We start from the raw sequence: 14,158 nt of genomic DNA, 5'->3' as shown, positions 1-14,158 counted from the left end.
ATATGAATAGACGCCGACTGTTAAAAACAGAAATACGTTAATTTCACGACACGTAAAAATACGTTAATTCCAAAGATGCGATTAAAATGATATGCAAGAAACTTCGCCCTGCTATGCCCCAAAATGTTTTTCGTGGAAAATGTTAGCTGTGACAGTCATTGCAAGCTTCTGTACACAGTCATGCATGCAGCAACGACTTAAAATCAAAACCTTGAGCTACGATTGGGCTGATGCTCCCCGTATGTCTACACGGCGCGGTTTCAGAAGGGCTTGTGCTATAGTTGCGCTCTGCGGCGCAGGGCACTGCGCTGATGATCGGTCACCGACCCGCGGTACATATGTTAGCCAGTTCTTCTGCGGACTACCCTGACTGGCCGTAAGAGGCGATTTCCAACGGCCACGTAGAACTGCGGACATCTGGCCACTTTCTGTTGCCAACTGCTGCGCGGCGCCTGGGGAACCGAAGTGTGGGCCAGAGGCCCTTTCACCTGGGGCTGGACTTTGAACCCTACTACACGGGTTGCATTGCACCTCTAAACGAAATTGCGGCTTCGAAACGAATCACCGTGGTATTGTTAAGTACTCGGGTCTGTAAAACCTTTCGCAAGTCTGCGGCCGGCTCTGGGAAATTCCAAAGCGCGGCCAGTATGTAATGCCCTCCGAACATGTCAATTTTGGTTGCAGTGACCAAAAGCTATTCACCACATGTTGACCAGCTTTTATCAACTTCCACGAATCATTATGTTCACAGCTTCGCAGATTAATATAATAAGCAGACTTAAGAAAAAAGGACCGTAGGTTCATTTTCATTCGGACATTCAGGAGCATACTATAAGTCATAAGCCTTAAATACTTTCCAGCTGGCACCTACAGGCCGCAGTTGGGCCAAACTCCACGATCCAACTAGCGAATCTTGTCAACGGACCCTTGTCCCCGGAAGAACTGACGATATTCTTTCTGGAACTAGCGCGTATCATGAGTATTGCAGTCTTCGGAGTACTCCATGTCGCAGTCGGGCGCCTCATTCCCACGTGACCCGGACCCGCTTGCTAACATAGGAACGCTGTTGACACTGCGACTTCTGCTGAGCGAAACGTATAAAAAACATGAGGCTTATAAGGCTGACGAAACCCTTCTGAGGCTTACAACATAGCGGACCGCTGACTATTTGACCTTCCCGCACATTATATGTGTAGGAGGCCTTTTTACAGCTAACTTTTGCATCTGTTCATTGACGTTGGTATTTTTAATGTCACCCGTCACAGCCTGTTAGTTGTGTACCCACGGATAACTGGTCAGACATAACCGTTAGGTTACGTAATAAGTAACCAGCAACTTGAAACGAAGTACCTTACGACGCGCATTCTCTTTTGCAACAAGTACTTATACCTAAGCCAAAAAGCACCCACGCTTGCCTCATGACTTGATGCTTGCGTGTGGGCCAAAGTACTTAAACAGTTGAGATCATCGTTAGATTTGAACTAAGATAAGCGTGCTTCGACTGGAAAAGTCGGGGTGATAATATCGCTGTTTTCATAATGTATACCACAATAAAATGGAACATGGTGCCGGACGACTTTGGAAATCTTACGAACAGATCTACATCTAAACGTTCGTCCGTCAGATGCGTTAGTCAGAGATTTAGCGAGATCGGTTAAGGCATCAATTTACAAATGACGTGCCTTGCCAGTTCGCTGGCAGGGGGCCTCGCCAGACCATGCCATCTTGGCCGACAATTCACTTAACTTTGCACGATTTACGGTTTCTTTGACTGCGACCAAAGTTGTACTCTCAGAAAAGCTCAAAGTGTCAGTGCTGATTCAAAAGCTGGAAGGACCGCAAGCCCCCGTGCCCGCAACTGTCCGGTCAGTTATTCCACCGGCCGTCGTCAGGTCCTCGTCGGTCTTGCTGAAGACCCAGAGACGTTCCCCCAGTGCCCGCAACTGTCCGGTCAGTTATTCCACCGGCCATCGTCAGGTCCTCGTCGGTCTTGCAGAAGACCTAGAGGCGTTCGCCGCACAGCCATGTGCGAATCAGCCTCAAAAGTCCCTGGATACCAGAGACTTTGGAGGGTGTAATATACGGACGCATGACCATGCCCCACAGATCCCCAGGTCTTTACAGTAGCGACAAACACCTGAAGACGGCCAATTAACTAACTGACCGAAACGTAGTGTGCAGTCCGATACAAATGACGAGGACAAAAGTGAGGACGACAGTCTACAGACTGGGCTAAACGCCCATATGCCTTCCGTGGATGGGGAACAAAAGTTGGCTTCAAGACCGATCAGTGACGTCACTGCGAGTTGGACGGGATTCAGATCGCTTCAAATTATTGGGCCCAACCGAAAGTGCCTTGGCTTACATGTGTAGAGCATCGCAGCGTACCATCAAGGTACGTTCGCGAAATTTATGTTGTCCCTAGTTCGTTGCTGGGTGCAAGGAAGTGTATATATATATATATATATATATATACCTATACAAGACGGTTCCCAGCAGTACCTTGTGCCTGATTTTTTTCTATTGAATAAATGGATGTGACACACCTTGTTCTTTCGCTGTTACGGGTTATTATCGTTGTGTGCTACAGTGCTTGGTGGAAGCGCCAGCTCCATAATCTACAGCGCTTGGTTTTCGCATTTGTTGTTTTATTTGATGAGCTAACTCACCGATGTTTGACCACCTAACACCTATCTAAAATGTGTATGTGCATAAAACTGAGCAATACAAACAAGTGCTAATACAAAATCCAATGAAGCCTCTCGAATTCGTACGCAAAACGCTTCAAGAAAATTGCAACGTCGTCAACTGAATTCCGTAACCATGCGGCGCACCAATATCGGGTGGACTAACATCACGTCGTTATTCCCTCACGTAAGACAACGCATCACACACAGCAAACATATTACTCCGAGATCACAACTTGATACGTTTCGTCGGCGGCCAGCTGAAGTCCAGGTCCAGCTCTGGAAAGTCATCGTCGGCAGACTCGAACTGTGAGCAGCCAGCGGCGCTCCCCTGCACACGCCGGCCCGAGGCATCCGGCGTGGCGGCCCGCGCCGGGCGAGCGACCACGTCACCGGATGGCGCCGCGACCCGACCCGGCACCGGCACCGGGACTGGCGCCGGCGCCGGGCTGGGGTCCGCGCTGAACTGGGCCAACTTGCCGAGCGTGCTGGCCGAGAGCGCACCGCCGGCCCGACTCACTGCCGCCGGCCGAGGGCGGCGTGTCCCGTGCGCGCCGGCCCGACTCACTGCCGCCGGCCGGGGGCGACGTGTCCCCACCCGGCGGCCGGCTCCGGTCTCGGTCCGCCCGCCGGCGTCAGCTCGGCGCTAATCCTCCCGGCCGCTGCGCCGGTCCGCCTCGACCCGTCTCTGGCGGCTGGCCGGCGGCCGCGCGGCGTGCAGCCCGGCCGAGACCGCGCCGTCGCGCTGCCCGCCCCCCGTCTATGCCGGTTCGCAGCGAGCTCTCGAAATCGTCCAGGTCGTCCACGAAGCCGTCGAGCGAGGTACTGAAGCCGGGCGCGCGCCCGACCTCCGAGCGGGTCAGGCCGAACGCGGCCGCCGGTTTCCTGACGAACTTGAAACGCGATAGCTGCTGGGCGCCGGGGTGGCCCACCGGCGGCTCATCCGTCGAGCCCAGGCTTGTGGCGCCCTCTGCCAGCTCCAGGGTTGACAGATCGCCAATGTCCGTGACCTGCGCCGACCTGCGCCCCGTGGTCGGGCCGGCGGAGCCGCGTCAGCGCTTCGGCCCCGGCCTCGGCCTCAGCCTCGGTCGAGGTCGTGGCGTCGCCGGTGCCGGAGGCCGTCGCCGGCCGCGGACTGTCGCCCGAGCCGCGGCTCCGGCTGGCTGCCAGCCTCGCGCTCAGCGTCGGCCCGATGCGGCAGGTGGGGCGGTCTGCCGCGGTAGACGGCGCTGCACTCGTGAGGATGGCTGAGGCGTCTTCTGAGGCGTCCGAACTGGCGCCCCTCTGATTGTCCGATGACCCCGTCGCAGCCGAAAGGCTACCTAATCGGCGCTCCGCAGCGGCGCCTGCGGGGCTGCCAGGCGCCAAGTTCGGTGGGGTGTCCGGGGAGCCGCGGTCCGCGGTCGGGTCTGGTGGCGGCCCCGGCCCGGGCCGAGACGGCGAGTCCTCTGCCGGGCCGGGCGAGTCCAGTCGCTGCATCTCGTCCAGCGCGGCCAGCTCCTGCTCCAGCAGGTCCTCCATGCCAAGCCGGCCCAGGATCAGCTCGCCTGAGCGGCCAGACAAGGCGTTAGCTCTGGCTGCACCGCAGGACGGCACATCTGACGTCACAGGATCCAGACGAACCAAGACCGCAGGATCCGGATCCACACGACACGGTCCCGACCGGGATCGCGTGCAGGCCGCAGCTGGCACATCGGACGGGCATCGCACATCCCAGTAGACCTCAGCAGACACGGAGTGTTCAGGGGTCCACATCATTGGGACAGACCCACCAGACCTCAGCAGACGCAGACACGGCATGTTCAGGGGGCCCACGTCATCGGACCAGACCCCAGCAGACCTCAGCAGACACGGGGTGCTCAGGGGGTCCACGTCGTCGGACCAGACCCCAGAAGACTTCAGCAGACACGGCATGCTCAGGGGTCCACGTCATCGGACCAGATCCCAATAGACCTCAGCTGACACGGGGTGCTCAGGGGGTCCATGACATTGGGACAGACCCAGCAGACCTCAGCAGGCACGGCATGCTCAGGGGGTCCACGTCATCGGACCAGACCCCAGAAGACCTCAGCAGACACGGCATCCTCAAGGGGTCCACGTCATCGGACCAGACCCCAGAAGACCTCAGCAGACACGGCATGCTCAGGGGGTCCACGTCATTGGAACAAGCGTCAGAAAATGGTGACCTTATCAATATCACTAGTCGCTATCATGCAAAACACGTCACGTTTGCGAGCACGCTCAGGCCTGTCTGTATTCCTTAGCCAACAATGCAAGTGTTGTTTCAGTGATGACGCTTTTCCGTTCACATCATGTTGATCCAGTTCTTAGACCCTGCCCGCGGTATGGTGCGTAATGAACACCACGACCACGATCCTGTAGTGAATTTGATGTGCTCACATGAGGGTATAACCATCACTGGAATTGCAGTATCCTCTCTCGGCTTATTGCAAATGGCCAGAGTTCACACCAAAATAAGTACCGGTGACAGAGACGACACCAAACAACGCAGGATTTAGTCGTGCCGTGTCGACAACCGCGCCGTCCCGTCCTGTCCGTCGACTCACACTGCTGGCGGTACTCGTCGGCCGGGCTGTCCGGGAAGCTGGTCTGCAGGATGGAGCCGACGCCGTCGGGGCCGAGCAGGCCGCCGCCCAGCCCGCCCAGCGACGCCTCCATCAGTGTGACGGCCACCACGGCGTCGCAGAGCTGCGCGCCGCCGTCCGAGCAGCGCAGCCGAGCGTGCGCCTGCGCCAGCCGCAGCAGCGACTCCAGCAGGCGGACGGTGGTGCGCGAGCGGCCGGCCGACTCCTGGCCACGCACCAGCTGAGCGGGCCGCACACAGGCGGCGTCAGCGGCGACTATCAGCACTGAAGCACTAGCGTGGCAAGTCGGGACGAGCTTTCGCACCTCATAGCGGACCGTTCGAGCGGCCTTCGGGCACCAGTGACGTCACCCACATAGTCCATGTCACGGGGGCCAACAGTAGCGTGCTCGTCCTCGGGGTGGGAGGCGGCAGCCCCCTGGCGCCGCCGTCGCCCCAGGCCGGGGCGCCACCTGCCTGGTAGTACCCGCTGCAGCAGGGCGGCCGCCCGCCGGTCCGGCTCGGGCTGCAGGGTGCGCACGTGCGCCAGGTACGCTTGCAGCGTCTCCAGGCTCCAGTCGGCGGCGGCAGCGGTGGGCTCGGCGCCGGCCAGCGGGTCCAGGCCGGACAGAATGTAGCCGGACACCAGTCTGGCGGAGAACCTGAACATCAGCCGGCGCGCACCGGTCGGGTTGTAGCCCAGACATCAGCTGGCGCGTACCGATCAGGTGCGGCCCGTACCTCAGCCGGCGCGTACCGATCAGGTGCGGCCCGTACCTCAGCCGGCGCGCACCGATCAGGTGCGGCCCGTACCTCAGCCGGCGCGCACCGATCGGGTGCAGCCTGGACCTCAGCCAGCGCGTACCGATCAGGAGCAGCCCAGACTTCAGCCGGCGCGTATACAAGGGGTGCGGTCCGTACCTCAGCTGGCGCGTACCGATCGGGTGTAGCCCGGATTTAGGGAAGGAGCAGCCTTTCGGACGGTTTTCATCCAACGTAGGAGCGTGCACACCGCACTCATTTGACTTAAATGAAATGCAAAAAGGTCGGGCAATGACATTTACGCACAGTTGCAATACAACGCACGACCACGCAGGGATGTGTTGGAAACCACATTGTTAGCAGAAAGACAAGGTCTTAACCGGAAATAAGTGAGACGACCCAAGCTGCTCACACTTCAGGGACCAAACACAGACCGGCAGCCAGCTGTGGCTCGCCGTCTCGCACCACAGCAGGCCACGGCGTCCCCGTCGGACGCGCTCACTTGTCCCAGCCGCGGCTGCCGGCATCCTTCAGCACCAGGATGAGGTCGAAGCGGGAGAGCAGCGGCGAGCCCAGCCCGAGCCTCGGTAGCACGTCGCAGCCCGACTCCCAGTCGACTGGGAGGCGCGGGTTTGCCGCCGCCACGATCGAGCAGCGCGTGTTGAGCTTGCACACCATGCCCGCCTGATGGAGGGACGCACGGACACGCAAGTCACGTTACCGGAGTTCAGAGTCGATCTCATACAGCGCTGGGCGTGCACCAGACGGTAAGAACAGCAGCCGTAAATGAGGTACCTCGTTACGACAAAGTGGCGCGGATGAACGGGCACCATGAGAATACGATCGCCACGGGTTCTCCACTGACCTTGGCCACACTGATCGTCTGCTGTTCCATGGCCTCGTGGATGCTGGTCTTGTCGGCCTCTCTCACGGAGTTAAACTCGTCGATACAGCAGACGCCACCGTCAGCCAGGACCAGAGCCCCCGCCTCCAGCTGCCACTCAGCCCCTTCCTGAGGTCACCGACAGCGATACAGCAGACGCCGCCGTCAGCCAGGACCAGAGCTCCCGCCTCCAGCTGCCACTCAGCCCCCTCCTGAGGTCATGGACAGTGATAGAGCAGACGCCGCCGTCAGCCAGGACCATAGCTCCCGCCTCCAGCTGCCACTCAGCCCCCTCCTGGGGGCTGAGGGCAGCACGGACAACACTGCCTCACTCACGGTGCCGGAGCACCGGCCAGCTGGCGCTGTAACACGCTCTGGTATAAATTCAGATATAGTGTGAAGTCGGACATCCGGACACCAAAACGCGGCCGATTCCACTGCATAGCCCGCCAAGGGCGTGACAGACATTGCTGTCCCGGGAAAAGTTGGCAATTTGGACGGCATGCTTCCTTCCCGCGCTATCCTCGAGCACAGCGCGCGTCGGACTGCCCGCGTGGTCCTGGGCCTTGGGTCCTGATCTTGACAGCGGCACAGGTGAGACCTTGGACCTAGCGTCGAAGTTGGCGAGGGTGAGGCCTTGGACCTGACCTTCACGGCGGCGCAGGTGAGACCTTAGACCTGACCTTGACGGCGGCATAGGTGAGGCCTTGGACCTGACCTTAACAGCAGCGCAGATGAGGCTTTGGATCTGACCTTAACGGCAGCGCAGGTGAAGCCTTGCTCCTGACCTTAACGGCAGCGCAGGTGAGACCTTAGACCTAACATCGACGGTGGCGAAGGTGAGGCCTTGGACCTGACCTTCACGGCGGCGCAGGTGAGGCCTTGGACCTGACCTTAACAGCAGCGCAGATGAGGTTTTGGACCTGACCTTAACGGCGGCATAGGTGAGACCTTAGACCTGACACTGACGGGCGGCATAGGTGAGGCCTTGCACCTGGCCTTAACGGCGGCACAGATAAGACCTTGCTCCTGACCTTAACAGCGGCGCAGAGGCCTCGGACCTGACCTTAAACAGCAGCGCAGATGAGGCTTTGGACCTGACCTTAACGGCAGCGCAGGTAAAGCCTTGCTCCTGACCTTAACAGCAGCGCAGGTGAGGCCAGCCGAAGTGGAGCCGATGCCCGTGGTGAGGACGGAGCGCGCGCACAGCCGGGCCGCATACTTCAGCAGCTGCGACTTGCCCGTACCTGCGGACCACGGCGACTGGTCGCTGGGATCCCGCGGTGCACCAGTGACACTAAGCCCAGGATATGTGAAGGTCGGCGGTTCGGAAACTAAGCCCAGAGCAGAGTTATGGCACACCGCGTGTAACAAAGGACTGAGAGAAAAGTGTGCAGCCGTCTGTCAGCTGAGCTTACCGGGGTCTCCGACGAGCAGGAGGTGGGGCTCGCCGCGCGTACTGCTGGTGCCATCGCTCCGTCGCACACCTCCCACCAGGGTCAACGCCACGGCCAGCTTCACGACATAAAGGCCATATATCTGGAGAACACACACACCCACGGTCGGATGCCAGGGTCGGGGCCAACGCGACGTCAAATATGGCGCCATAAATGTAAATAAGCCCATGTTTTATGCATGTTGTATGCCCAATGGGTCTTGTGTGCTTTCTAAGCAAATCTCAGACCACAATTATTGACATGTATATTTAAGATGAGGCTCAACCTATGGGAGAACGTGTCATCTCCGCCAACGTATCGTGCTCGGATGTGCCGCGCTGGGCATGCCGTAATGTCATTCGTAGGCCGATGGCTGCAGTAACAACTTCCACTCACACGAGTCCGCACGTAAACCGACCACCTCACCTCTCGTGCCGAACGGACCTTAGACACTTCGTGTATTCGTAACTGCAGCGAGGCACGGAATAATGAGACTGGTCTGGGCGCAGCCACTCTCCGGCCCTCCCGGCTGGGACATCAGCCAGTACGACTGCGATCACTTGGGGACAGAGACGAGGAGGACCAGTCCCAGGAGCGAATGCAGAGACCATCGGCTCACCTGACAATAGGAGCGGTGTCAGGCATCTGACCCGAGAACAGGATCGGTATCAGGCGTCCGACCCGAGAACAGGGGCGGTATCAGGCGTCCGACCCGAGGACAGAAGCGGCGTCAGGCGTCTAACCCGACAACAGGAGCGGTATCAGACGTCTGACCCGGGAACAGGAGCGGTATCAGACGTCTCACCTGCGAGCAGAAGCGCTGCAGGATGCGGTTGCGGCCGCCCATGGGGTCGTGCCGGTATCTGCGCCAGAACTCGTCGAACTGTCGGCGCCGCTCGTCGGTCAGCAGCAGGCTGGTGCGCTGCTCGCTGTTGACGAACACCCGGTTGGCGTGCAGCGTCATCTCGATGTCGGGCGGCGAGCCGCGCACCGCTGACCGCCACCGCTGACGCACCGTCCCCCTGGCCAGCATATCATCACTCTCAGCACATCTCGATGTCGGGCGGCGAGCCGCGCACCGCTGACCGCCACCGCTGACGCACCGTCCCCCTGGCCAGCATATCATCACTCTCAGCACATCTCGATGTCGGGCGGCGAGCCGCGCACCGCCGACTGCTACCGCTGACGCACTGTCTCCCCTGGCCGGCACGCCAGCACACTCAGCGCACGCGCGCAGACCAACCGCCAGCCCGCAGCGGATCAGCACGGCGGTAAAAGTAGCCTTTGTATGTGCACCTCAGTGTCAGTACATCCAACTCAATGTCAGCATGTGCATCTCAACTAAGTATGTGCATTCCAGCGTCAATGTGGATATTTCGATGTCGGTATGCGCATCTCTGTCAGTATAGGCATGAGCGAATATGACCTGTAACATCGAACCCCGTAGCAACCCAAATCCAAAGTTTAATGAAGGTAAAGAAATCAGCGGTCGCATATCATGCAAGCAGGACATGCCGCGCGAATACCCCCTAAAGGGCCACAGCGGGCAGACTTGTTCCGCTAGCGCTCAAGGCTGGTCGTTTTCCACCGCTGTCTACAGCGCGAGCCCCGCTTCTTCGCTGCAAGCGTGCATGACTCACGTGATGATCACATCGTCCCCAGCCTTGCAGGAGTCCCACCAGATCGTCCTCCAGCACGACACAGAGGCCGCGGGGGATCTTGCCCACATCCAGCTTCTGTACCTGCGCGGGCACCAGATGACCGTTACATTTGCAACTGCCCATGCCGAGATCACGGTTCGCAATACTGCGTCACAGCGGCAGCACGCGTACACGTGCGCCAAATCGGCGCCCTGCTTCACCGGCCCTGTCTGATCGGTTCGGCGCGGCGACACCACGGTCATTTGGCCTGGACAGGCGACCAATCTGACAAGTGCGGTCACTTTTACAAGCAACATCGACTGACTTCCACTTGGTGGCGGGCACGCAAGCCACGTGTCGTGAGCCTCACCTGCTCCTGCAGCCGAATCTCCTGATAATCTCTGGCCTGGTGGTGGCGCCACGCCGACGTCGGGGGCCGAGGCGGGCGCGAAGCCGGCGCCAGCGCGGCAACGGCTTCGGGTTCGGACAGCGAGCGGGCCCGCTCGGACTGGTAGCTCTGCTCGTACTCTGCCTGAGACGACACACCAGGCCGCACCGCACTGGCGGCTTCACCACAACCGACAGGCCAGCAGCCACGCTACCGCACACAATGTATAAGGCGCTGTAGTCCGTTTGAGCTCGCCGTAGTCCGTTTAAGCTATCAGTTCGCGTAATTGAAAGCACATTGGTGCAAAAACCGGAAACTGACGGGCCAGGAGTTGTGATACATCCGAAGCGCATTGCTTGCATACTCCAGCTGATGCAGCCCTTCCCAGCGTTCCCCTCGCGGCTGGGTATTCCCCTCCCTCGCTCTTAAGTGGGGCGGCGTACGTACAGTGACGGTGAACGGGTGCTTGCACTTGTTACAGGTGTAGTACGCCCTGGTCTCGAGCATGTGGGGCAGGCCGGCTCGCACCACCGTTCCCGAAACACACAAACAGCTGGCCCTCGTCCTCGATCCGCGGCACGCACTGCGCTGCAGCTCGGCACAACACCGGTAGCTCTGGGGGGTGAGCATGGCAACGGCGTCAGCGGCGGACGGTGGATTCGACCGACACCCGGCGGCTTGGTCGGTCGGCCAGCTACGCAGCAAGAAGCTGGTCCAGCACACGCCCTTCAGAGACGGTTGACAGACGGAGGCACAGACCGCGGAGCCGAATAAACACCACACACAGAGCCCATCACCGCTGGGTAGAAGAGCCCACCGACATCAGCCAGCGCAACAGGTGGAGGCGGTTGGGCGGTTGACGAGAACGGCTCCCACTGACCGATGAGGCGGACGTGCAAGCTGGTCTTGAGCGTCAGGACCGGTCACGCCGGCGTCCGTCAGCTGGCCGTACAGGTGGCGGGCGGCGCGGACCCAGCGCTCGTTCCAGCGCGGCGCACTTGGACTGCCGCTGGTGCGGCAGTAGATCCGCCAGGCACCGCGCAGCTCTCGCTCAGCGTCAGGAACTGGGGCAGGGAAAAACGGCACTCGCTCAGCCCAGCGTCAGGAGACTGGGGCGGGAAAAACGGCACTCGTTCAGCCCAGCGTCAGGAAACTGGGGCAGGACGCACGGCACTCGCTCAGCTCAGCGTCAGGAAACTGGGACAGGACGCACGGCACTCGCTCGGCTCAGCGTCAGGAAACTGGGGCAGGACGCACGGCACTCGCTCAGCTCAGCGTCAGGAAACTGGGGACAGGACGCACGGCACTCGCTCAGCTCAGCGTCAGGAAACTGGGGCGGGACGCACGGCACTCGCTCAGCTCAGCGTCAGGAAACTGGGGCGGGATGCACGGCATTCGCTCAGCTCAGGCGTCGGGAAACTGGGACAGGACGCAAGGCACTCACTCAGACCAGCATCAGGAAACTGGGACAGGACACAAGGCACTCGCTCAGCTCAGCGTCAGGAAGCTGGGACAGGACACAAGGCACTCGCTCAGCCCAGCATCGTACACTGTGGCAGCATGTGTAGCACTTGCCAATCATTGGGACAATTACACCAAGACATGCATCTCTCCTTCAGCACCATAAAGGTAAGGCATGAGATGCCCATGACACTTGCCCCATGCCACAAAACTAAAGTATGAGGCATGATACTCTTCAGCACAATGCAGGTTTGCTCAGTCAGGTTACAGCAGTGACATACATGGAAATAGGCAACATCAATGCAGCACATCATAGACCCACCATTATGGCAAACATCATGACCTTTGCATACATCTTGAAGCAGTGTGGGATGATGACTGAGACATGTTTGTAATGAGGCATGATGCCCTAAAACAAATCACAAGCCTGTGTAAATCAGGCCAGGCTATAGGTACAAACATCATATGCTTACTTAATATAGACAGGTATGTGCCTGGCTGTATCACCAGTGTCTTTCCAGGGTGTGCTGAATATCTTCTGCATGCTCACTAAGCACATAATGGTAGAACTGGTCCCTAATTTCTTTCAGGTTAACCTTGTGCCTCCATCTGTAAGCAATAGGCATGTCAGGTACATTGACAACTTGGAAGTCAGATTAGCCCCACTGGACTGATATGGAATGCTATAAGGTGAAACAATGCCCACAAAGTTTGAGCTCTAAAATAAAATCACTCACATCCATCAATTTTATATGATTTGATGGGATAGGATTGCTAGAGGACATAGTAGCATTGAGGGCTAGCTGTGGCCCCCTAACACCATCCACTTGCAGCAAGTGTTACTTTGATTTGCACTTAAACATGATGCTCTTTTCTTGTGAGCTCACATAGGCATCAAGTCAGAGCTCTATGTAAGTGTAAGTTGTATCCAAGGCTATCCAACATATTAATAGTTGCATCATAAATTGTTTGAATCATGTTTGTACTGTAAATGAAGCTGCTGGTTTGCAGCAATAGGCAAGAATAAAATAGGATATGATATGAACGGAGAGATATGAACCACTCACATCACAAGGTTCAACACCACTTTCATTCTGTTGCAAAGCAATGATGATGATGATTTGGGGCTTTAGGGCGCATCGACTGCTAAAGGTCATGCAGCACCCATTTTGCAAAGCAACAGACATGGAAGATATCATGGCAACATCACACAGCATACAGCATGTTCTGTTCAAGAATAGCAATGACAAGTTTGCACACTTTGATGCTGTGATTATAAAAACCAGGGCACTGTGCATCAGCAACCAAGCTTAGTGTACCATGCAACCTGCACACAAATAGGTATTTGTTTTTGGCACCTAAATGCATGAAATGTACCATAACATATTTCATCTCGCTGCTTATTGGTAGGAAAAAACATCAGCTTTTCCGACAATTAGCAAAAATTCACTATTAATGGGAGCTTACAATTCAAGCTGCGCGCGCCCGCTGGGTCGTGGACTTTGTCTACAAACTACAGAAATCGGATGGCCTTGGACGGGTCTTCCCAGTCCGCTGGCTTAGTAGGAAGTCGTAGGAAGTATATCTGGTAGATATGCAGGGCAGTAGAATCAAGGGTAATTAAGCGCCACCAATTTGTTTGTGCAAAACTTATGAGGTACATATCCCCATGTGACTTGGATGAAGGGAGCTGGAAAGCGAAAAGTGGTCCAACGAAGCCCCCAAAACACGCTAACAAACAGCGCTCGCCCTTGATTCGACCCGCATTGTTTTCAAAGTTGCGGGACCCTAGCCCAAATGAAGGGAAGTCTACCAAATTTAGAACGCAACTACGCCCTTAGTTCTGCCGTGCAAAGTAAAACATTTGTTTTGCGCGCGTTCCAACAAATGCAGTAATTCGAGACCTTCCCTTTAGTGGCACTATTCCAATTCAACTAGCTGCTAGTTTACCTACCACAGTTTACCTACCTACCACACATGTTTCCTACTAGGCCAGCTGACTGACAATACAAGGCCATCCAATTTTTTGCAGTTTTTGAATAGAAGCGTTGGGTGGGTGGGGGATGGGATACTTTAAGGCCCTGGAAGTAGAGGGCCTGCTGCCCTGTCTTCTAGTGATTCAAGCATCGAAGGCGGTGTCTCCGCCGAGCGAGGGTTTGGTGCCTTGATTTGGTGCGCGTGGAGCAAAACCGCCACCGAAGACGTTGCTGTAGGCCTCTACGCAAACGCCCGAGGCCCAAAGTTCTTGGCGAGAAGTTCCAGTTTCGCTGGTAAGTGCGGTTTAGCAGCCGCAAAGTCTGTTATATCTGTGGCATAC

The 14,158-nt window shown here is 57.5% G+C and overlaps 1 protein-coding gene across 1 annotated transcript; it reads right to left on the bottom strand.

Moving 5' to 3' along the window:
• Positions 1 to 2,916: 2,916 nt before the first annotated feature.
• On the bottom strand, positions 2,917 to 10,887 carry LOC119092955 (DNA helicase MCM9-like). The gene is given in 14 exon segments (XM_037215851.1): positions 2,917 to 3,018; positions 3,536 to 3,707; positions 4,150 to 4,234; positions 5,255 to 5,477; positions 5,798 to 5,921; positions 6,536 to 6,717; positions 6,899 to 7,045; positions 8,054 to 8,163; positions 8,335 to 8,455; positions 9,158 to 9,374; positions 9,993 to 10,027; positions 10,029 to 10,094; positions 10,363 to 10,524; positions 10,828 to 10,887. Coding segments are annotated over 14 exon segments (1,806 nt in total).
• Positions 10,888 to 14,158: the final 3,271 nt, after the last annotated feature.

This window comes from Pollicipes pollicipes, unplaced genomic scaffold (assembly GCF_011947565.3).
Source record: "Pollicipes pollicipes isolate AB1234 unplaced genomic scaffold, Ppol_2.1 Scaffold_3718;HRSCAF=4362_pilon_pilon_pilon, whole genome shotgun sequence".
Taxonomy (NCBI): Eukaryota; Metazoa; Arthropoda; class Thecostraca; order Pollicipedomorpha; family Pollicipedidae; genus Pollicipes; species Pollicipes pollicipes.
Note: the sequence above shows the minus strand (reverse complement) of the source record. Positions and strands in the feature narration are given on the sequence as shown.